This window comes from Colletotrichum aenigma (genome assembly GCF_013390185.1).
Source record: "Colletotrichum aenigma strain Cg56 chromosome Unknown KSG_Cg56_contig01, whole genome shotgun sequence".
Taxonomy (NCBI): Eukaryota; Fungi; Ascomycota; class Sordariomycetes; order Glomerellales; family Glomerellaceae; genus Colletotrichum; species Colletotrichum aenigma.
The window spans coordinates 1,095,760-1,119,615 of NW_023500907.1; the positions used below are offsets into that span (position 1 = coordinate 1,095,760).

At 54.0% G+C, this 23,856-nt stretch overlaps 6 protein-coding genes across 6 annotated transcripts; 1 reads left to right on the top strand and 5 right to left on the bottom strand.

Annotated features, from left to right (window-relative positions):
* Window positions 1-208: 208 nt before the first annotated feature.
* On the bottom strand, window positions 209-1,645 carry LIPB-0 (Lipase B; the record flags this gene model as incomplete). Its single annotated transcript, XM_037315550.1, has 1 exon — window positions 209-1,645. One exon carries the CDS (start codon window positions 1,643-1,645, stop codon window positions 209-211), a length of 1,437 nt encoding a protein of 478 aa, XP_037185257.1.
* Window positions 1,646-4,504: 2,859 nt separating this feature from the next.
* CGCA056_v000290 (putative RNA-binding protein) lies at window positions 4,505-5,808 on the bottom strand (the record flags this gene model as incomplete). Its single annotated transcript, XM_037315551.1, has 2 exons — window positions 4,505-4,507; window positions 4,564-5,808. 2 exons carry the CDS (start codon window positions 5,806-5,808, stop codon window positions 4,505-4,507), a joined length of 1,248 nt encoding a protein of 415 aa, XP_037185046.1.
* A 365-nt stretch (window positions 5,809-6,173) lies between these two features.
* On the bottom strand, window positions 6,174-6,761 carry CGCA056_v000291 (uncharacterized protein; the record flags this gene model as incomplete). The annotated part of the gene is made up of 2 exons (XM_037315552.1): window positions 6,174-6,276; window positions 6,595-6,761. 2 exons carry the CDS (start codon window positions 6,759-6,761, stop codon window positions 6,174-6,176), a joined length of 270 nt encoding a protein of 89 aa, XP_037185481.1.
* Window positions 6,762-18,652: 11,891 nt separating this feature from the next.
* plyB-0 (putative pectate lyase B) lies at window positions 18,653-19,773 on the bottom strand (the record flags this gene model as incomplete). The annotated part of the gene is made up of 3 exons (XM_037315553.1): window positions 18,653-18,789; window positions 18,844-19,249; window positions 19,306-19,773. 3 exons carry the CDS (start codon window positions 19,771-19,773, stop codon window positions 18,653-18,655), a joined length of 1,011 nt encoding a protein of 336 aa, XP_037185515.1.
* A 1,358-nt stretch (window positions 19,774-21,131) lies between these two features.
* Window positions 21,132-21,452, bottom strand: CGCA056_v000293 (uncharacterized protein; the record flags this gene model as incomplete). The annotated part of the gene is made up of 1 exon (XM_037315554.1): window positions 21,132-21,452. One exon carries the CDS (start codon window positions 21,450-21,452, stop codon window positions 21,132-21,134), a length of 321 nt encoding a protein of 106 aa, XP_037185045.1.
* A 556-nt stretch (window positions 21,453-22,008) lies between these two features.
* On the top strand, window positions 22,009-22,781 carry CGCA056_v000294 (Glutathione-independent glyoxalase; the record flags this gene model as incomplete). Its single annotated transcript, XM_037315555.1, has 2 exons — window positions 22,009-22,333; window positions 22,399-22,781. 2 exons carry the CDS (start codon window positions 22,009-22,011, stop codon window positions 22,779-22,781), a joined length of 708 nt encoding a protein of 235 aa, XP_037185043.1.
* Window positions 22,782-23,856: the final 1,075 nt, after the last annotated feature.

A 23,856-nucleotide genomic window follows, 5' to 3' on the forward strand; every position in this document is an offset into this window, starting at 1 on the left:
CTGGGCGTCATATTTAGCAGAGGTTGAAACTCAGAAACGTGACGTAAACAGTTGACTTTCTATAACTTTGAAACATATTATAAGCTGTCTTTATGAAGAATACACACCCCACGCTCTCTCCCTTCGAACTCCAAAAATCACCATCACCCGTTCCTCGACCACACCACTACCCAACACTCAACCCCCAAACTCCGTCTCGGCCCCTAACTTAGGCACGAGCATAACCCATCAAAGCCGGCTCGCCAATCAACTTGGGCAGGTAGGCCAACAACCGCACACCGGCAGCCACAATCGATCCGGCGGTGGCAACACCGTCCTCGACGTTCAGCCCGGGGGCGATGATGTCCTTGCACACATCGTTCAGGTTGATCCGGCCAATCTGCGCGGGGCCGCTGCCGTTCATCAGCGCGTCCTTGACCAGCGCCGCAGTGAGGGGGTTCAAGAGCGTCGTCGCGTGTCCGTAAACACCACCAGCAGGGCGGCCGGCGCAGACCTTCTGCACCTCGACGTTGGTAACTCCAACCCGGCGCGCGTCGGTGATGTACGCGGAGGCGGCGGTGCCCTGCTGCGGCTCGACGACCTCGTCCAGCAACGCGGAGTAAAACGTCGTGGTCGGCACGTACGCGTCAGCACCGCCCTTGGCGCGGAGCGTGGTCACGAAGTTGGAGGTGTACTCCTGCTGGATGACGGACGGGTCGCAGGGGGCGTTGAGCGCGCCGGCGCCGGGGGAGAGGCAGAGCACGTTGGCGAGCACGGTGCCGTGGAAGTCGGGCGAGACGGGGAGGAAGTTGGAGACGACGGCGCGGGTGGACGGCCAGAAGGTGAAGGCCCACTGGGTGTCGAGGCCGCCCTGGGACCAGGAGACGATGCTGGCGTTCTTGCCGGTGATGCCGTTGATGTAGTTGGTCGCGTAGGCGACGTACTCGGAGTTGACCTGAGCGTCGCCGAGGAGCGCGCTGGGGACGTTGAGGAGCACGGGGTCGGCGTAATGGACGCCGGTGAGGAGCTTGAGGAGGTTGCCGCCGAAGGCCTCGTTGGCGTAGGTGCCGGTGCCCGGGACGAAGATGACGGGGGGCTTCTGGCCGTAGGTGAAGGACTTGGGGATGTAGATGGCCTGGCGGAGCTGCTGCTCGGTGAGGGAATAGGGCGCGTCGGCGGCGTCCTTCTTGGGGTAGATGGGCTTGGCCGGGTTGAGGGGGTTGAGGTTGTTGGTCGAGTCGAGCGGGGTGAGGGGCCCGACGAGCTTGTTCACGATGGAGGTGAGGTCGGCGCTGCCGAGGCCGAGGAGGCCGCTGCCGCCGAGGAGACCGCCGCTGCTGAGGATACCCTGGAAGCCGGAGAGGAGGCCGGCGGGGACGATGCCCTGGCCGATCTGCTTCTGGATGTTGCCGTAGAAGTCGGTGGAGCCGCCGGACTTGGTGCCCCAGATGGCGCCGAGCTTGGACTGGAGGTCGTTCGCGTTGAGGACGTTGAGGCCGGCGGTGGGGTTCGTGCCCAGGATACCGGAGAGGGACTGGACGTAGTTGGTCGGGAGGGAGAGGAGCTGGGTGACGCCGGTGAGGGAGTCGAGGAGGCCGGCGGGCGCGGCGTCGGTGGATTGGAGAAGGATCGCGAGAAGCGCGGCTTGCTGAACCGGAGAGCGCATTTTTAGATGTTTGTTCTTGTTGTTTGTTAAAGAGAGAAAGACTGCAGTGAATGTTGACTGGATTAGTACTTAGAAAAGAGAGACAGAGATTGGGAGACAAAGATGAAGTGCTAGGAAAGAGAGAGTAAGTCTTGAGATGAAGCCTGTGAGTTGGATGAAGAACCTTTTTCTCTCTCTCGACGCCGGATCAATTGGATGCTTATATCCTTCTTTCACTTACGACAGGATTCAGGATTCCGTGTTGATGTTGATGAAGCAAAGACAAAAAAAGCCGTTGCCGTGCGCCACAAACGTCTTTCGAGGAGTTGAGGGGAGCATGCGAAGGTCAAGCGCCTTCCCGCCGGCCTTCCGCAGTCTAACCCAAGCCCCTCCTCTGAACAAATCTAGCTCGACATCTTCAAAGAGCGTGCAAGCAAACGCTCTCTTGCTAGAGCCTAGCCGTGCCGATCCCCGAGCTAAGCATTTCCCATGGCAAAAAGATCTTTACGGCGCGGGGGAGCGAATGGCAACCGCAGAGAGATCTTCGGTGTTATTGCTCGTCGTACTGGGTCATAGAGTTCGGTAGTGTTGTGCTCGTGTTGCTGTATTAGGAGATGGCGGCTAGTCTAGCGTGGGACCAAGCCGGGGCGCCGCCTCCCGTCCAAGGGCCGCCCGTCGTTCGTTCGTTCTATTTTCGCATGGTTCTCCCCATGGGTTCTGCTGCTGCTGCTCTTGCTCATGTGGCTGTAGACTTTGGGATGGAAAATTCGGGTTGTCCTTTTGTTTGTAAGACGTCGTTGACTCGAAGTTAAGCTTGGTCGAAGCGCCACAACCGGCCGCCAAGCAGACTTCGCGGCTAATCTTCAGGTTGAACAAAGAAACAATGAACTACCTCGGCATCAACGGCTCCCTTCTACTTCTCTCCCAACCTGGCCTTTCCCCTGTTCTCATTTCTTCCTCGACAACCGAAAAAAAGAAAGAAAGAGGCTTCCCCGCGACAGCTTTCCCCTGATGCTACCTAACCCCTGAACCATCCTTGTCCCCCCAGATCAAAAAATAAAAAACCATCCGAATCCCGCCGTCCCAGCAACCCCCAAAGCGCCCAAGCTCCCCAGATAAGCTCACGGATATATAAACATCTCCTCACCACACGGGCTTTTTCTTCGTTCCCTTTTGGCGTCCTGCTCGGACGAAACAAAAAGCTTGCCCCCTGCCCCCGTGAGCATGGGGAGATTTTCTCCTCGCCCGGTTGGCCTCGTTTTTGACAACCAACGGCTCCGGCATTTCTTGTCTAGCCCACGGCACGAAGACAATGCATCTTCTCAAGACTTGCCCAAACCAGCAACCTTTCTTCTTGAGAGACTGCTTCCCGTTCGCCTGGTCCATGCTTCGGTCCGATATCAGGTGGAACGCATCGTCCGGGCCTCCGGAGCGTGTGGCCTGACAAACTGATACCATTCTTTCCCACGACAGGGTCTGGCGATACGGCGAACAAAGCTATTGTGTTAGCCCAAGATCCAATAATCCTCGACGATGATCTCCGTCCGGGAAAACCACAAAGGCCTCGGAAAGATCCGACTTCGCGCATCGTTTTGGTCAACCCAGCCTACTGGGCCTCTCGCGTCCAACCGGGCCGATTCGACGAACCACTGCGCTCTCTTCTTCCCTACCCTGCGAGATTCTCAGGTGAAGCTTCGAAGAATCCAGAAATATCTCATGTTGCCGTGCCGACTGACGATCGCCGGTATCCGATCAAACACATATGATATCCAATCATGGCGAAAAGGATGTCGGGGTATCCGGACAGCCCGACACGACACAGCTCTGCGTCGTCCCTCAATTGGCCCCTTCCCATGGAACGCAAAACAATCAGCTTAGGAAACTTGCTCAAACTCTGCGCATCTCACCTGCCCTTATTTCCAACTTCCATACGTTCAGAGGACATACCTGAAGAGAAAAAAACGAAGCGTAACTCAGTTCAACAGCGAAGAGCAGCCCTCAAAGTCCTGCCCGCCATAACACGCAAGTAAATCACACAGAAACCAGGAACGAAACGCCTTGTGAACCTCAAATCATCAATCTTATTTCTCTATTCAGGGTCAGAGCCCTCATTCACTTCACACCCGCCCCAACGCCATTGTCGTGGTACACCCGCCAGACCGTCCCAATTTTTGATCCCACCCGTGTAGCCAGCCACGCCAACCTCAAACTAGTATTTTTGAGCACCCAGTCCACAGTCCGTCTTTTTGTTGCCAGCTGTAAAACGCCAAGCCGCCGTCCCTCTCAAAGTAAACGAAGGGAAAAGCAAAATTGTTAAAACAAGAGGGCTTTAAAGCGCAACATGCCCTAACGAAAGAGGGGGTATTGTACTGCGACGACAGGAGCAAAGAACGAACGATGGCAGACAGGCTACAGTCACGCGCAGGAAGTGTCACAAGTACGCAAAACAGACAACGTGCAAGCAAACTGAAAAAAAGCTAGGAAATCTCTGTTGGGGGCGAGTGCCGTGTGTGGTAGACAAACAGAAGGGGCAACCGGGCCCGGGGAGCCCATCGAGAAGATGATTCTCGAGACAAGCCCAGATGTCCAGAGATAACTAAAGCCGCAAAGCAAGCATGCATTGGTCGTTCTCGTGACGTCTGACAGTCGTGTCCGCTAACCGTGTGCCTAAGATCAAAAGTCCAAAGAAATGTGTCATTCGCCCAGGTATCCATCGTGCAGCGTAAAAGTTCCAAGGCGGTGGGATGAACGAAAACGACGTAAGAAGTTCGAGTGTAAGCAACAAGACAGTCATGAGAGGTGTTTCGCTTTCTTTCCCGCGGCCATAAGGAGGTCGAGGGTAGGAATGAGGCCGCTCTAGAGGCCCATCAGACCGTCACTCTACTGCAGCACTTGATTAGGAACGCAACGCAGCAGGGGGCCTGTGGAATTCATCATACCTGAGGAGGGGCACCAGGAGGGCCCTGGGGTCCCGGGGGTCCGTGAGGGCCAGGAGCACCGAAGTGGGCAGGGCCATAGGCACCGGGGCCGGGGGCGGGAGCGAAGTAGTGGGGCGGAGGAGGGGCAGGGCGGTAGGGGGTGCCGACACCAGAGTTGTTCTGGCTACGGCCCCAGCTCAGGCGGACGCGGGAGTTTCCAATAGGGTATCCCTGCATCTGGTTGATGGCCATCTCAGCAGCGTGGCGGTGGACGAACTGAACGAAACCGCAGCCCTTTCCGGGAGGGATCTTGACGTAGGTGATCTCGCCAAAGCCCTGGAAGAAGCTTCGGAGCTCGTCCTCAGTGACGTAGCCGGACAGGCCACCGACAAAGACGGTGGTGTTGTTGGGGTCAGTGAACTGGTTCATCTGCTGGCCAGGGGGGTTGTAGGGGGCTCCGTAAGCACCGCCGTACTGGGCAGGAGAAGGAACGCCGTAGAATCCTTGCTGGTGAGGAGGCAGGCCAGGAGCCATCATCTGGTTGCCGTGATGCTGGTAGGGACCGTGGTTGCGGTTCTTGGGGGTGGCAGTCGAGATACGCATGGGGCGGTTGCCGCAGTAAACTCCCTGCATTTCCACAAGAGCGCGCTGCTGGTCCTGCTCATCCGTGAAGCGGACGAAACCGTATCCGCGCGACTGTCCCGACATGGCATCCGTCATGATCTTAGCAGACTTGCAAGAGGGGAAGCGCGCCTGGAAGAGGGACACAAGAACGTATTCGTTGACCTCGGGGCCGAGGTCGCCGACGAAGATCGAGTACTCAGGACCGCGGTCGTCGCGACGATCGTTGATACCGCCGCCGGACGCCCAGTTGAGCTTGAAGGCGCGGTTGGAGTTGGGAACGGGAGTTCCGTTGAGCTGGAGAGCCTTGCTAGCCGCATCGCTGGACGTAAACTCGACGAAGCAGTATCCAGCGTTGCCAGACGTCTTGTCGCGGATAACCTTGACGTTAACAGGCTCTCCAGTGGCAGTGAGAAAGACGCCCTTAATGAAGTTCTCGTCCATCCAGGGCTCGAGCTCGCCCATCCAGAGAGTGTTCTTATTCGCGTCGCCCTGGATGGGAGCCTGACCGCCGGGGATCTCTCCAGATCCATTGTTGCCGGGGAAGGGCATGCCACCAGAGACCGGGGTACCGAAGCCGTCGCCGTTGGCGTTGGGGGGAGGGGCACCGTTGCCCTGAGCGGGGTTGTACGCGAGACCGTCCATGATGAAGTCGTTCGAAACTGGTAGCAAAAAGGTCAGTCAAAGCTGTCCGTGTCGCCCTTAGCTATGGGTTGGCTGACCTACAGTTCGTGGATTGGAATGATAAGTCGTTACGAGGAATTCAAGCAGTGTTGCCGTCTTCCTTCAATAGATTGGGTTGGTTTTGAAAATCGAACAGAATGAACTGTATTCAGACGCAAAACCGATACTCCGAAAAGCTCTTTGTGAAAAGTCGATTCTCTCAGACGCCAGCACGCCCCGTAGAAAAACGAAAGATCGAGATGCCTCGGGGTATTCGTGCCAAAAATGCTACAGCCGCCGATTAAGAACAAGCCCGAGCGATGCTTCGAATTCGACTTTTGGATCTCCTAGACTTGCGCCGGGTACCGGAAACCAAGAGATGCCGTGGCTAAACGTAACCTTTCACCGAAGATCCAGAAATGGGCCAAAGGAAGGATCCGAAATGGGAACCTGCGATTGCGGTCAGCATCACCTGTCGGTCGTGTGTAGTCAGCGCGTCGCGGGCAGTCAGTCGGCAGTCGCAGTCGCATTCGACAGTCATGAGCCACGAAAATTGGCAGGCTCGGGTCGGGTGTTCAGCCACAGGGCTGATCATGCAGCAAGCTCAAGCCGAGCCCTGCGAGCGGGTCGCCCACCAAGCAGCCACGCCGGTCGCTGGCAGCATCGACCCGCACGTACACAGCTGCCATGAAGGCATTGCCAATTCCGACGCATTCTCGCGATTGCGCTTGCCGCATACAATGTGGGGAGCGTCTCGTTGGCTCGTCCTGGTCGAAGTGGCTGTAGATATTTTCTGCCGCAGTGAGACATGCCGAAGACATTGATTCCCAGCCGGGCCAGCACATCGTACGTCGGCAAGCAATCGAGAGACGCGCCCACAGGTTTCCATCCGTTTGCACAGCTACATTGCAGCTCGAGCTTTCGTAGTGACTCATGACGGTGCCTTGCGCTTTTCTCGATATTTTGCGGCAGCATAGTGCCGTCCAAGTCCCGCAACTCCCGCCACGCCTTATCGATCGTTGTGGTCGAGATGACAGCTGTGAGATGGTGATGCTCCATTATGCATAGCTGAATAATGCTGCGCGAAGGCGGGTAGGCGAGGTACAACGGCGTGGTGGGCGGATCGTGAGCGGGGTACGAAGGCGACATTGCCATGGTCTGCGAGGGAAGGCATCGAATTACGTCGCCGTAGGCATTGCGTCCACCGCGCAATGCCGTTCAGGTCGCGATGTTCAGCTCGAATAGAGTCGACGTTGGTTGGACGATCGACAGCCAACACCCAGGATGATCCACGACGCATGGAGGGGTCGTTCGATGCGCCCGAGACTGCAGTCCAAAGTCGGGCCCGGCCACTATCGGGTGTGGCTCTGCCAATTCGAACCATACGGCGTCAAGTGCCTCGAGCAAAGGATTGCCGAAGTTGCCGAAGACAGGAAAATCGGGCTCGAGGTCGATCTTTGCGACTGCGATTGCGACTGCGACGACACGAAGGGGGGGGGGGGGGGGGGGGGATGTCGAATAGGAGGAGAGACAAAGGAAGACGGACAGGTGGACTTACTTTTGGGCGCCAACAAAAAGACTCTTTTTCCGGATAACCAGGAGAAACGTCGTGCGACTCGTAAGGGGAGGGGAAAGAGAAAGAGGGTACGGGGGGAGGATTACTGAAGAGTAATTTTTCTCTTGTGAAGATTTTTCGGGGGTTAAACGGCGAGGGGAGAAACCGACAAGGAACTTGCGCGCAGAGATTTTTTTTTTCCGTAGCTGTGAGGGCCGTGGACGTGGATCTCGCTCAGTCAGTGGTGACGTGAGGCCGGTCAGGGTAGTAAAAAAGCAGTGGCAGAGGCACGACTTTTGCAACCAAGACAATCGCTGAAAAGGATGCTTCGTTTTTTGCAAAAACCGCAGCACAACGCAGAGCAGCAGACGAGCGATCAGGCAGACGACGCGCAGACAGGCAGATAGACAGCAGCAAGAGGGCAAAGAGGTGCAACTCTAAAGGAAAAGGGGAAGAAAGAGAAGAATGATGGAAGTGGGATGGGGAGGAGGTAAGAGTAATGGAGAAGGAGGGAGGGAAAGCTAGAGAAGAAGACAGACCGGGTTCTGGCGATGGGCGCGGCGGCGCTCGCTGTGCAGGCAGGTACCTACTCTACTGGACAGGACTGGGCTGCACCTACCAGCACCGGGACTGGTCGTGGAGTGTGCGGATGGGGAAAGCCAAAGGGAAGGAGAAGGGGCCACACTACCTGCCCGCAACAGCACAGTGAAAGTCCTAGGGAAGGCGCGACCTGAACTTTTTTGGGGGGGGCGTGTGATTCGTGACTTCTTACTTTTTGGATCTGGCACTGGCGTCGGGTGAGAAGGAGCAGACCCAGCCAGCCCAGGCAGGGCAGGCAGGCAGGTACTGGATGGAGTATGAGTGTGGTGTGTGGTGTGAGTCTGTTCGTTCACTGGTGTGGAAGGGAGGGAGAGACCTCCCAGACAAGGTAGGTAGGTAGGTAGGTAGGTAGGTAGGTACTTGCCCCCGGCCATGAGGGCAGAAAGGTACCTGCCTTCCTTGCAGTGCGTTGAGGCTACTTCCTTCTTTTCAGAGATGCGTTGGTTATCTTACTTCCACGGCTGAAATCCATTTCCCGTCTCATTCCTTCCTCACCTCGGCTCTACATTGCAGGCAGCGTGCATCTCGTACGCAGTAGAGAGGCAACAGAATCCTCGCAGAGATGCAGCTACAACAAACCATTGCGTCTAAGTTTCTACACTTTCAGCCCATTCCAAACGTACGCCTTATATGCTGACCAAGGTACCTCGAGGCAGAAGGTACATCGGATCAAATACACACAGGCACACTCCGCGGCGACGGAGCCTCCAAGTGGGGCACATCGAGCGTACCTTACGTACATTTTGCCTGCTCGCCTTGCGCCGCGCCTTACCAGCTGTAGATAGCGCGCAGATGGCCATCCAAGAAAAGGCGACAGAAAAGCATTAGAACCAAGATACGGCGCATCGAATGAGTGGGGCCCTGGTGGTGGACAGTGGATGTCGATGCCGTGCGTTCAGAGCATCCGAGTCTGGGCGAACAGTGGCTGCGCCAGTCAAGAAACGAAACCAAACCGAGCAAGGCACGGCATCTTTAAAGGCCACGCCGGCAGACGACGGCCTGCGACCACGTCCAGCACCGCGGCTGACTGAGTGCCTGGTTCAGTCAAGTACGTGCGTCGACTTCAAGGACTGCTCAGTCAACTGTTTTTTTTTTCTCCCTCCTTGTCACGGCCTCAGGCTTCCGAATCTTGGGGGAGCTCTGAGACAGATCTTCGGATAAGAAATGGATACACAGGACACGGGAACCGGTGGTCGACTTGCGAAGCACTGATCAGAGTCAAGCAAGTGCCAACGTCGGGTTAGTTCTCTGATGCGAGGCAGGCAATCCAGGTTAATGACAGGAAGATGCAGGCAGGTGCAGGAAAGTGCAGTCAGTCTTGGGAGCGGGTGAAAACGCAAGCCCGTCTGGTGCTACCAAGAGAAAGAGACGGTCTGCGGGTGTACCTCCCTCTCCAGGTGGTACCTGCCGCACATGTCCTTCCCGCAATTCTACGACTGCCGATTGGAAGATGACAGGCAGCTGCCAATGGAACCTGGAAGGAAGGAAGGGAGGGAGATGCATTTCGTGCATTTCGTGCATCTCGGGCCTGGCCTTGCTTTCCTTCATTCCTTACCCAAGGTACTACTTACTTGTCTAAAGTAGATATTCTTGGAAATGGCCTCACTCACTCCCGTGCAGTGTGCTCACGTCCGCAGTCGACAGGGCTCCCCGAAAAACGGACGTGGGACCTACACTACCTGCCGACCCAGATTGCATGCCGATAGACCACAACCCAGCCAGCAACAAGACAATTCCCATCAAAAAGGTCAAAACAAAGCCGCTGTTGTCCGTCGGCGACTGTGCGCTCTTGGCATGGCATGGACCTGCTGTCCTGACAAGCATCACACACAGGTCACCCCCATGGATCCCGGCATCGTCTCCTCGCGTCCCCCGTCTGCCTGAAAACCTTGTTGCCATCTCTTTTTATTGATTTTCTGTTGCTGCTGGCAGCTATAGCTCAAGCTCTGGGCCTCTGGCTCCATGCTACGCAGTGTTCTTGCTCCAGTCCCCAACCATCAGCTCCGCAGGCGTGGATGCGGCGGCGGCCCATGATCATCACGGTCCAGCCTGCATTTTCTTGTCACCGCGCCCAAAAATGCAGAGGTTGTTGTGCATCGAAGCTCATTTCGCAGCAGCCCAAAGAGACGGTAGGGCATTTGAGGGTAGGGCAATCCTCCGGGCAGATCATACGGGGGCGGGAGAGACACGCTAACCAGAAAGTGCTGCTGCCCTGCCCTACTTATTCGTAGTTGCTCAGGTACCTACTTATGTGCGAATACCAACTCACCTTATTACTTTCGCTGGTATTCGTTCAAATACATCGACTCCTTCCCAACTCTGCCTGAGCTCGAGGGGTGGCTCCAGCGGCATGTCCGGTACGTACCGATCTGAACGCGAAATGGCGTCACGGAAGGAGAGGGGGGAGGGGGCGTGCCCAAGGGGGAGGGGCTCCTTCCCTGCAGCTGGGAGTCAGCCTATCGGCACTTTCCTAAGGCACTGCACGGGAGGAAAGGTACGCACGCAGCTGCCACTCGCTTGGCTTCCTTTACTGAGAAGCTCCGAGGGTCCAAATCACCACCTGCTCACCTGATTGCCAACTCACGATACCGCTATGCGCACCGCACACAACCTGCACTCGACATTGACGCTGTCGACGCTGTCAAAGATGCATAGGCTGCGTTATTAGCATCGAACAGCCGCCAGATTAGCCATTTTCGCAGCTACTCGTTCCCATCACATAGGCGATACTCTTCCCGTCATGCCGTCCTGCAATCCTGCGTCACATCCAATCCTCCAGGCCTCCCATCAACCCATCCTCAACCTCAACATCTGCACCTCTCGCCATCATTCCCTGCACTGCAAACCAGCTGCCCCGTACGATGCTTGCTTTTACTTCGGGCGACACGATAACCCCTTCGCTATCTTCGCCGTATCCAGCTGTCAAGGGCCCCATCGGCCCGGCAATCCCAGTTGCGAACGCGGTCATTCTGGTCACCATTTCCAGATGATGTCCATTGATCGGGTCCTTCCCGCTCACATGTCTCTCTCTAATCAAGCACCGGCTGCCGAACAACCACCACCAGAGATGGGATGGCGGGCACGCCAGGCGAAGACGGGCAACTTGCATTTGAGACACGGCCTCCGTTCATTTCTTTTTCCCTACCACTGGCCCCCTCCACGCGAACCCCTCGTGGACTCCGAGAAGCGTCGGCCAGCCTCCTGGTCCGTCTTGAGTTGAGCTTGTCCATCTCGAGGAATCGACGTCGAGTCGCAGGAGGCAAGTGAAGGGTCATCCGTGTGACATGTCGTGCTATTAACCTTTGCTGCAGCTGCTATCAAACTCGTGCCTCGCTAGCCGATTGTGCGCGCACCACGTTTCGAAACGCCGCAACAGTGTCAACTCAACTCAAACAAGTCATGAGCACCACTCCCACGGTCCAGGTGTTTTCTCGCTTCATCTGTGCCGCCAACTAAACACCCGACTCACTTGCTGCTGCAACTGCCGTGCACTCTCTCTCTCTCTCTCTCTCTCTCTCTCTCTGCCATTCATCCATGGCCTCGTCTCCATCGTATCGGGGTCAGCGACACGCCCGAGGACGACGTGGCATCGACTTGCCTCGATGTCGGACCTCTCCTCCGCGGCTCTTTCCCCTGTCCCGCTCATCACCGACGAACCCGGAGCCGGTGGACGATGTTTGCCCGACGAGACAACCCTGACTACAGAAAAGACACGTCAATTCTTTCTCCCCTTCTCCTTTCGAAAAGCCATGGCTTCCTTGCCCAGAGGAACACGCTCGGATTGGCAACTGGTCCATAACAGATGTCGATATTGCCTCTCCCTGGTCCCTCTCCTGAACAGGACACCCCTGACTTTCAGATGACGTTGTCAGCGCCATCGGTCATCTGTATTTTTCAACTTCTCTCTCTGGGCACGCCGAAGCACCGGATCGCTTCTGAAAACCCTGTCTACCAGGGCTGAATAGCGCCAGCCCCTCCATTACGAGTGCTGGTTAAAGTGTTTTCGCGTCTCCATGACACGCTGTTTTTTTCGGCATCCAGGGGACGCGTTTATTACACGGCGGCGGTCCGGACGGGCCAACACTCTGCCGCACACGCGGTGCCGACGGCGCTGCCTTTCCCCTGTCGGCTCAGCGCCCGAGCGGCGCGCCCAGGCGGTGATCCTCTAACTCGACTGAGTACAGGGCGCGCCGTCGACAACTAATCTGCCAGCCGGGCAAGCCGGCCCAGCCCGGAAGATCCTCAAGCATCTCACATCATGCCAAACAAATGTCAGGTAAATTTTTCATTGCCAAAGGCGACATTGTGCGCGACTTGTTCAATGTCTGAGATGTCTTGCCCTTATGGGAGGCCTTGCCAGAGCGGCATAGGAAGGAAACCCATTAAGTGTTCTCATTCGCGAGCTGCTGGCTTGTGGACGAATCATAGCCGCGACAGGTCTTTGATCGAGAAATGAAATCATTCGACTGGGGTGGAGGGGGGTGTCTACAAAAAGGAGAATTCCCACTGCTACCGTGGATCGAAGTTTGGAAAAGAGTTAGATCTCTGGCTTTTTTTTTTCCTCCCTCCCTCTTAACTGGCCACTAGGTTTGCTCGCTATGGCCTAGCCTCTCGGGCCTCAGAAGCGGCCCTCGTCAGTGGCATTCGGCCTGCCATCACAAGCTGCGACGGTTATCCTCTTGGGCTTCACACATTTGCCTGTATGGGGTAATGCTATCGTCAGTCGAAAATTCGTGGCAGCGAATAGTGCCCCTGGACGACTTGGGTTTGCCCGTTTCTTCTCCGTCCCACGACGAAGGCCCGGCATAATCTCACCCGCGTTTTCATCTCCGGCCGTTTCTTCAGGGGCCCTTTCAGAGCTGAGAAGCCCTTGTCTGAGCATTTTTGTCCTGTGCACGGACACAAGTTCTTGCAAGCATCCGGTTGTGATACAAGAAATCTGCTGTCAGTCGAATGGTCTTCAACCACTGTCATCGTCGATAATAAGCTCTACCGTCTGGCCCTCAAAAGCCACAAACCCATGGAACACCGCCTGCGTGCCTCCTCGAAACAACATGCTTCCGGAGCCCGGAATGGCCCCAAAGGACATTCTGACCATGTACATCAAGTCCACTGGGTACATTAGCCTCGATGCTAGTCCCAAAGTCAGGCTCTCATCAGACACCGGACTGACTTGCGTTCTCAGCAGCATTTCGGAGCTAGCAAGGTTGGGCTTGTCTCATCCGCATGCTGTCAAGACGAATCACCAGCTGTCTTTTTCAATTCCACAAAGCTCGCGAATGCACGTCTTCCCTGATCCAGAACCTGCAATGCAGCACTGTATTCCGACAGTGCGTTCGCCTACCGCTACGAGGTGGGTTGGGCGGCAGCTTGAGCCGTCTTTCTGAGCATTACACACTACTTGCCCAGCGAAAAGCTTCTCGAAGCCGTCCTCGCTGACACGCGGCTTTGCCCTCAGCTGTCGTCCGATAACGAGGGTTGCAGCGCCTGGTGAGAAGCAATCTCCGGTCCCCTTCAGCGCACCCCGTCGCAGCATTCCCATATTTTTTGCAACTCTCCCGGTCCACCCAAAATCTTGGAAGCCAATCTGAGCGACAAGGCCGTATCTGAAGTCGGGAGGTCGAGTCGCCATACTCTGGGGAAAGGACCACGTTGATCGACGACACCCCTGCCCTGTTGACCTGAGCCGTCCAGAGTCCTCGTTCAACAGCTCCGTTCACCATTGCCGCGTCGCAAACGTCCCGTCCGTCCGCGGTAATGTGCCAGGTTCCTCGGCCTTCTGCTCCCCCGTGCCCGGGGCGATGTTCCACGGCCACTCGTCCGCCCCAGCCCCAGCCTGACTCGGCTATGAAACCTTTTTTTTCGAACTCGCCAGGTCACCTTCTATCATCTACCCGCGTGCACTTCGACGATGAACGGCAGGGTTTGAGGAGCGTGGGAGCCTCCCGTTCGTTTGCAAATTTGTCGTCTGGGCAGACCTTTGGCCTTACCCTTTTGGCCTTTTGGGTAGCGAGCTCAGCGCAGGTACTTTTCCGTACCGGCCAGGGCGTACATTTAGCGACAACCCACTCTTGACTCATGTCTCCGGTTCTTAGGCGGAACACTGTCTGTTATTCCCTCATGGCCTCACGGGGCACATCACTGCACGCTGAGACAGTGCCGGGAGCTGTCACCTCTGCGCGGCTTCAGTTTGCCAACAGCCATAGGATGATGGTTGGCTCTCGTAGTAAGGCATTGCACTCAATGCCGTGACGTATTCCAGGAAGATTGATCGCGCAGTGCATCACGGTCCACTGTTCATCAGTACGCCACGCTCCAGCATGTTGGTTCAGACCTCAAGCAGCTCTTCGTCGTCGATCCTGTCTCCAAGATGAGCTTGTGTTTAATCGGATACTGCGAGTTGACCAATTCCAACCTGCGGTTGGATCTCAAAAGTCGCCCCTGTCCTTTGGCTGTCCTCCGGGGACAGCAGGGAAGGGGCCCGAACGCCAGACGTGCTCGCGGGGCAGCTTGTGGGATTCCTACCCGGACGGCACGACGTCCAAGACGGTTAGAAATGTTCCGTTTTTGGACATTTATCGGTGAGTCGGGTAGCTGAACTTTAAGTGTGAGTTTCGGGCAGCCGCCGCTGAGATTCTGGCGTCTCTTTATGTACATGGAGAGTTTGTCATGTGAAGCTTGGTGCGGGGATAGGCCTGTTGAGATCAATGGTGAGGCTCGGCTTCCTTCAGGCTCTGGTTCACGCTGGCCACTGGATTCATTGGAGGGATCATCTCTGCGCCGATACGACCGCGCGAGTCGACCGCACTCGGCCGACGTCGGATGGCTAAGGAGCCACGGGAGCCTGAGGTCGCAATCGTTCCTCCTGAAAGTCTCGGGGAGGTGGTAACGTTCGCCGCGCTTACGGGCTTAGCGCACCGGTCTCCGGCCACCGTCAGCACCAAGGCCTGTCGGCGTTGCGACTTTCCTCTTCAGATGGCTAACGGTACTCGTATGCGGTCGAATAGACAACTTTTCTGACGCGGAAGTTGGTCTTTGTTCTGCAGTAGAACTCTCCAGCTGCATGTGAAGCCAATTTCCGAGGCGAATGTGTTGGCCTTTTTGATATGCCGCCTCAAAGTCAATCGAAACACATTGGCGTGTTGCATTCCAGGTGGGGGCCTTCAACCCAGGGGGCTGATATGTCAGGGTTTGATATAGTTCATCGTGAGGGCCGTCGCGTGTGCGAGCTGAAAGATTTTTTCGCAAGTATACGGGATGGCCTTCTCCATCTCGGCGAGTTTGTTACCTTGTTTGGGGCGAAGTTGAAAGGGTTCGTGTGAGTGGGTTGTGGCTTAACCGGCGGGAGGACAGGTACGAAGTTTGCGGGTAAGAAAGGTTGAGTTGAGGCAATGTGGGATGTTGTTGGGACTGACAACCTTTTTAGACTTGCGGACCGAATGACTTGTGTGTGTGTGGGAGAGATGAGCAAAGAGATGGAGGGGAAGTGGTGATAGAGAGAAAAGGACGAACGGGATGATCTCTGTGTCTTTTGTCCTCATTTTCCGTCTCATGTGTGTTGCAGTTGAAGGTTTTGTTGTGCCGTACTGCGTAGAGAGGTGTGTGTGTTTGTGTGTGAGTGGGCTCTCTTTTGTGGTTTGTTTCGTCTGAAGAGGGTGTGTTGGCTTTTCGGGGAGATGTCGGCATCTGCTGTGGTTTGTGGTGACTGGGAAGGAGGTTGGAAGTTAGGTCGGATGAATCCGCTTTCTTGACGTCGGGCTATTAGTAAGTCAGCTTTTAAAGAAGTAAATAATATGTGGATGAGACGAGATTATGCGGAGTTGAGAAAGCAACTGGAGTTTGTCCGCGGGTGTGTTTGATTCATTTGTTGAAAGTGAAGGTTTTGGCTGGTTGGTCTGATGGAGTGAAAGCTCCGTTGTGGTGTTCAGCCAGCAGAGCTTGTGTCCTTGTGTCGAGTGGCTGCAGTGTTGCGACTGAAGGGGCCGAGACGGGATATGAGAAGTGGTTTGTCTCGTTGGATTGACATTTGCAAGGCCGCGAGATCGAGATGAGTCACGATATCTCTTTTCGTCTCTTGCTTGAGTACAAAGGTGGGTAGTCTTTTCTAACAAAATTCAGGTGGACGAAGTAGACTTGCTGATGGCAGTCTTCAACCGTCGTCTGGCATCGTCCTTGGTAGTGTAGGTGGATGTATGCAGGAGAACGTGAAGCGGACGAGAAGGTTCTGTGCGACTTCGAGCGTAAGAACCCTCCATTTCTGACGCAAAAAATTGGTTATGGCATGGCTGGGGAAGCTCTGGTTCTCGCGACCGTCGACACTGATAACGAATTGGCTTCGTCTGGAGATTTCCCATCCTCGGATCTGGAAACCTGCTTTTATATCCTGCTCGTGCTTGTCGTTCATTTGGTTGCTGAGGCACGGCAGTTCGGTTCGCCTCGACGCGAGAAGCGGGAGCTTACCCAGATGGTATGGCAATGGGGCTCTGGTAGGAATTCCTGTATGGAGTTGCGTGGATGCTGACGGTGATATGGACTCGTTGCTAGAGAGACAGTATATAAAGTGTGTGATCTCTCTGATACGGAGATTGCTACGGAGGACGCAGCAACGCGAAGGATGCCCTCCTCGCTCCATAGAGCCGCATGAATATGTGACCCCGTCCTGAGTCACCATTTGCGTGATACATACCTCTGGAACAAACTCCTCGGCCATGGAAGCTGTCCCCGTCCACAACTCGCGTTCTGAGAGTATTAGTGCGTGTATTGGAAGACAGGGATTATGTCACCACAGGTTGAGGTATTGACTCGAAGTGGGGAGATGGCTGGAAACCTTCCAGCCAGACGGGGTCAAGGCTTTAGCTGTTGATCGAGTGTAAGTCTTTCCCCATTTATTAAGTCGCCAACTACCCGAAAGGATTGCTGTCGATGCCTGCGGATCGAAGAGAATCATGGAGATTTTATAGTGCCGGCAGATGGGGCTGTCCCCAGCATCAATTTGGTTCGGTCCCTTAAATATACGACTCCGAAGGAGCGGTCTGCTTCGGCACCATTATGGCAGGACAGTGCATTGTGTTTTCGCAACCACAATGGTTGCAAACTATGTCATCAGTCTCTTGGTCAAGTTTTCATGGAGAAGACAAGGTAGACGGGTTGGTACTGTGATACGGAACTATGAGCACCGTTTGTGGGGCATACTTGTCCTAATAACCTGGGAGAAGGATCGCTGATGCACGGCGAATACTCGTCAGAACATCTTGGGGTTGGTTTCTGACGTTGTCTGCTGAAAGGTTTGACTCGTGATTGCTTCAAGGCCTCAGTCTTGCTAACAAAACACCAACCCACAAAGAAGATATTGTGACGCAAAATAAGAGTGAGTAGCGAAAATCTATTAATTTATGCTAAAATGATGAGATAGCTGTACAAAGCCTTAGTGCCCGTGACATGTGCATAAATGTTCGAGACATCTGATGTGAACTCATCTTCTCAACAATGACTGGTTGTCCCTCCACCTGCCTTTCTGCTTGAAGCAAGAGGCCAAGCTCATGATTCCACTACGACTTTGTGTACGCATATGAATGCCATGGATTCAAGTTGTTCCACGCCATTTTTGTCCGATGCGATCTTCTGGCGTGTATTGTCTGAGCTTTATGTGGATTCAAATAACCTGTGGGCAAACGCATGAGCCGAGGATACTTTGATTTCAGTGGTTCATTAACGCGTGTCATCCCCAAAGCCTCCAATTTCACTGATTATAAGATTAAAGTACTAGTGTCATAATCGCCGCATGCTTCCCCTATTGTTGGGTATGCCATGAAAAGTGGGCTCAAGATTAGACCTTAATATATAATATCTTTTCTGCAGATCATTAATCTCATTCACTGAAAGAGATGAGTATGGCATCACGAAGGCTCTGGGTGTTTGGCGTACACCAACAAAAGATGGAAGAATGAGGTTGCTTTGATATAAGGTCAGTGTGTTGAAGCACGCGCTTTACATCATGGAGGTTTGTCTATATAATAGGAAGACAGGAAATCTAGTGCAGGTTCAAAAATGGAGTCATTGTCTTGGTGGCGACTGTGAATCCATATCCATGAGCACTGCCCTTCGATGATGGTCCACTACATGAGCTGGTGATTTCAGAGGTTCCTGCCCTACTTCTGCTATCAAATTGTCAAGGTATCTGGAGCTTCTATCAGCTGAGCTTTATTTGGAACCCCATAAACCAGGGACAAAAGCTGCTAGAGATGAATTCGACTTCGTTCACGCAATTCGCGGTGTGATGCTATTACACAACACGTCTTCCTTCATGCGGATATTTGGCCAAAATTTCAACGTTGACCGGCAATTTTGTTCTGCCGTTTGAGGAAGTATGTTTGAAATTGATTGGATTGATATAAATCGTCTTTTGGGAGACTTTTGGCTTTAATTAATGACGACTCAGCTTGTATCACAAAAGGCGAAACGTGTCGGACGCACCTGAAGAATCTAAAAGAACCGCCAATGAGAGAGACAGTTGCTTGGTATACAGGAAAGAGTCTACTTGGTGATAGATTACTGTTTAAGGATTTATGGTGGGAGGCAGAAACACCGAATCCGACTCGTATCCTGCTTGCCTGAGAATTATTCCAACCCCATGATCGAGGGCTCTCCCACTCACGAGTCACACACAGCCACCTACACCCTACCAACACCAGCACCAATCTTGACGATGGGGGCTACGAGTGGCAAAGGGGTAAGTTTGAACTTATAAGGCGCCTTGTAGAAGTCGCCCTTCTGTGTGATGTTGACACCAGCCTTGCCCCAGTCGTTGGCTATCACGGAACATTTAGCATAACTCATGACATACACCAGATGTGACAACTTACGAGCCCCAAGGTTGGCAAACCCGTCCAACTCCTCATCACCACACGTACACGTATTCGGCGAGTCTTCAGGAATGACCAGTCCATACGTGCTGAGCGCCTCGCGCGTGTTCCCGCGGAAGACGTTGCCCTCAACGAGGACCTGATTGTCGGAGCGCGAGTGGATGGCCTGGTAGAGAAAGTCCTCGTACAGGTTGTTGTAGATGTGCTGGCGGCCGAAGCGCCCCGCGGGGCCGCGCGTTCCCTCGTTGCGCCAGTGGTTGTGGTGGTACGTGACGTGCAGGTGGCCGGAGTCGAGGCCGCGGAAGGTCGCGTCGTTGCCGACAAGCGAGGACTTCCAGTGGTCGTGGAAGTAGTTCCAGGAGACGGTGATCCAGTCTGAAGCGCGGATGATATCGACCTGGCCGTCCTGTGAGTTTGTGAGTTAGTATCTGCTACGGGTATATAAGTTTCGCCATGACTTACGTAGAAATCAGAGCCTTTGCTGATGTCTGAGGTGAACTCGTTGTGATCCACCCACACGCGCGTCGAGTTTCGGATCGTGATGCAGTCGTTATCCAAGATGTGGCTGATCTTCAAGTTCTGCAGGATCACGTTGGTCGAATTGAACACGTCGACGCCCTTGCCGGTGATGTGCGCCGTGGTCTTGTACCCGACAAGGCTCTTGTTGGAGCCAACCTTGAGCCGCGCGGGAAGCTCCAGAGAGCCCTTCAAGACGACGGTTCTGGGATCAGTGCCGGCGACGGCAGTCTGGAGCTCCGGAATGGTGGAGACGGTGACGGTTGGGCCGCCCTTGCCGCCGGTGGTCTTGCCGAGGGGGTTGTCTTTGGCGTAGCCCTCGACGTCCCAGGAGGCAATACCGAGCCAGTCGAGGGGGTTACCGGCGGCCAGGCCTGCGAAGGCGCAGAGTATGGATTTTGCTGTCAGTCTCATTACGACTTAGACGCGATGACTTGAACAATGCACCAGAAATGACAGGGCGTGGAGAGACAGGGCAAGACGGGGACAATCTTCAGGATACTATTTATACACAAACATAGATACAACTCTGCCATACCGCAGTCATCACATCCGATCTCGGTCAACGGAAGCTCTTGATTTCGGGTTCCCCTCCTCGAGCTTTCTTTTTTGCAACACCATCACCTCGAATGGCCCCATGCGGAGAACCCTGTCCGATTCGCGTCGTGCATCGCCAATGATTGCCATCCGACCCGCTGCTTCGGGATCTTGGCAAAGATCCCACCAGAAAGCGATTGCGCCAAGGACCGGCTAATGAAGACAGCCTTCTTAGGAGTGGTGGAATTTTGGTGATCCGTATCGATGGGCAGACCGGCCAGTGCAGAAGATATTTGGGTGAAGAGAATGCGCTTGGACGCAGCCAAGAGGGACGGGTGAATTGGGAGTGACACGCGAGATGGCGAGGATGAACGGTTTCTCGCGTGGCCTTCACGTTTTTCGTGGGTCCTGGATGGATGTATTCGCGTACATTTGGGGTGTGACAGAGGCTGCAGGAGCAATTTATTTCTGGGCGAAAGATGGTGCCCTGGTTTGCAACGAAGCAAATGCATGCTGTAGCTAGGAAAGGAAGCTTGAAAAGGTCAAAATTTAAGGCAGATAGACCCCGGAGTTTGCGCTGCAGCGTTGCATTGTCGGATCGGAGGAAAATAAGCTTATGGACGGGGTGACGTTCCGGGGAAGTCAAGTAAACAAACACCATTTGTGTGCATAGACTTAGCTTTGACGTCGGTTGGTTTGTCACTACCAATGGCTTGGGGATATGACAAGAGACAATGAAGCAATGCTTCGTTCTACTCGTGTTGAAACGCTGGGAAGATAATTTGAGAAATGGGTCGACTGGCAGGCTCCTCTTTCTGGCTCCCATTAGGGCATACCCATGTCATGGTCGTACAGGGCCTCGACCTGCAATTGCGAACAGACGCGTACTGGCCAAGCGTTGTGGCGCTGAGCCAACTCCCAGGGCCAGAACGCCAACCGGAGAAGTGGTTGTATTATTCCATGAACCATCTCGTCCGCGTCTCCGGGAGCACGATATGCGGGAATAGTGCGGGACGACAATCTGAACTTTGTCTAATTGAGCGTGAATGAAGGCAAAATAGATCTAAGTGTAGCTGGATGAATAATCCGGAGAAGTCTCATTATGTTTTGAAGCTACCTAGGCACGCGTGATGATTGTGCAATACCCAATCCCCTCTCCCCGATTGAGCACCCCGCTCGAACATTTAAAGCCTCGTATCTCGGCACCAGACGTTTGGTAAACGATCTTTGTCCGCTTATTCATGCAAAACCTCGCCGGTAAGAAAGATTGGCTCCTTGTTCGAGAAGTTGGAAACGTCGCCCATGATCTCCCCAACCTCCGGGCCCCCAAAAGCCGTCTTGATCTGCTCCAGGTTGTCCCAATACACGACCGAACCGAATGCGTACAACGGCTTGGCTCCATCTGCTCCAGGCTGGAATTTCGTTACGGACCAAGACTTGACGCCGTACTTACCCCATCTCTCCTGGATCAGGGGCATGTGCTTGGTGACGTAGTACTCGATGTCGTACTGGGCATCGTCGTCGTTGGGGAATACGACGGTGATTGTGATGGTCATTGTGATTGTTGGCGGCTCTTTATGAATGAAAGTTGTCTTTGATCGGAGGTCGGTTGCTGTTGGAAAAGCACAAGAAGTGAAGGCGATCGTTGTCAAACTTTAGGACATGCCGTCTGTAGAACAGACTGGATGGGTGCTTATATATGCGCTCTTGACTCGTCGGCAGTTTCCTCGCAATTTTTGAACTGTGAGTAATGTCGTCTTTCGTTGACATTCGGACATAGTCAGTCACAATATCCGCTAGAACCGACGATAAACACGTCTTAATGGATGACACGAAGCTCGGAGGTAGTTAGAGATGACGCTGCCGAGCCTCGAGAGACAAAGTATCCACCCTGGTGATGTTCGCCAGGATGTTCGTCCCTAGCTCAACCCAATCCTGTGGGGAATCATACCCCGAATTGGCTACTCTTACGGAGTCAAAACTCTAAATCCACTGTGGTAAGAGATACAAAAAGATGGCTTGAAGCACGCCGGATTACAGTTCTTGATGTGACCGCAGGTTGACCACTAGGACTCTTTGTATAATTGGAACAATCATTTCGCTCTTTTCACAATGTCAGTAAAGCCCAAAGTTCTTGTCGTCTTGACATCCCAAGACAACCTCCCTACGCGAGATGGCATGAAGACCGGATGGTACCTCCCGGAATTCGTGCACCCCTACAACGCACTCGCTCCTCATGTGGACGTTGTGGTTGCCTCGCCCAAGGGTGGCGAAGCTCCGATTGATCCCTACTCTGTTCAAGAAGCCAAGGATGACGCAGAGTGCCAGGCTTTCTTGAAAGAAAAGGAAAGCCTCTGGAAGAAGACGGAGAAGCTGGAGACGATGCTTCAGAGATTTTCCGAGTTTGCCGCAATCTTCTACGTCGGTGGCCACGGACGTAAGTGAGCCAATTCTGGATTCGGAGCGAGGGCCGTGAGATCGCTGACAACATTTACTGTGTAGCCATGTTCGACTTGGCCGTTGACCCGGTCTCTCACGCACTAATTCGCGAGTTCTACGAGAACGGCAAGATTGTCTCGGCCGTCTGCCACGGCCCTGCAGCCCTAGTCAATGTCAAGCTATCGGATGGAGAGTACCTAGTCAAGGACCAAGAGGTGACCGGATTCTCCAACGCCGAGGAGGATGCGTATCAGTTTACAGATGCGATGCCTTTCTTGCTAGAGACTGAGATGAAGAACCACGGAGCTCAATACGTGAAGGCAGATCAGCTTTTTGGGGTCAAGATCGTGGTCAGCGGCAAGGATGGTCGGCTGATTACCGGGCAGAACCCGCCCAGCGCTGGGGTTATTGGAAAGACTCTTGTTGAGGCTATTGGAAAGCTATAGAAGATAATTATAACTAGTATATGTGAGAATGACTGCAGGAGACTCTTCGGACCTGAATCATGTGCGATTAACCACAGCTTGACAAGGATCATAAAATAACGTCTTTCAATTCCTAAAGCAATTTAATAGTATTTTACGTAATGAATTGTTGGGAAACGGTCGCAATGATCCTCCCGTCCTTGATCAACACGATTAAACGGTTTGAAATAATCTGAAGACTCCCGAGCTGGGCTCCGGCCGTGCTCCGGCTGCTCTGCCGAAACAGACCGGGCCAGACCCGGACTGGACCCACATGAGGGCTTTCTTTTCGCTTCACGACTCGATTTCCCACTACACCAAATGTCAATGCTCCATATTCTCAAATTCTGCTCGTCGATCTCAACAATTTAAATGGTTTCGTGGTGTAGTTGGTTATCACGTCAGTCTAACACACTGAAGGTCTCCGGTTCGAGTCCGGGCGAAATCATTTGGGCGAATGGTTTAGTGGTATAATACTCGCTTAGCATGTGAGTGGTCCAGGGTTCGATTCCCTGTTCGTCCAATCTTTTGCTCTTGAGCTTCATGGTAATTATTTTTGAACTTATTGTCTGTCTGTCCATTGAGTTGGTTGGGTTCGGCGGGCGCCACAGCCCAGATCGCGCACTCAGTACTAAGGGGTGATACCGAGCCAACCAATGAGATAAAACTCAGCCTGATTGAATAAGAACAAGGAACAAATCCAGGTGCTGCAGGTTTGCATCCTTTCAAGAATTGGTGCTGCTACGCATTACCTTTTTCGGAATGTGGCTGCTTACCAACGCTAAGAGGACGGATGAGAGCTAGGCAACCGCGAAGGATGCACATTTTTGTTGATTGGCCAAGAAATGGCATGATGATAGGTTCAAACTGGTTAACGTGTTGTTCCAGCTGCGGCTCGAAGGCTACGTGATCGGGTTGTTGGCTCGTTTTGTACGTGACTTTGTCCAACTATGTGTCTTGCTGCATGTACCCGCTGTTGATCACCTGGACGCTGCTGTGTCGCCCAGGGACATGAAAAGCCGAAGCAATTTACTTTGAAATATCCGGGGCCGATGGC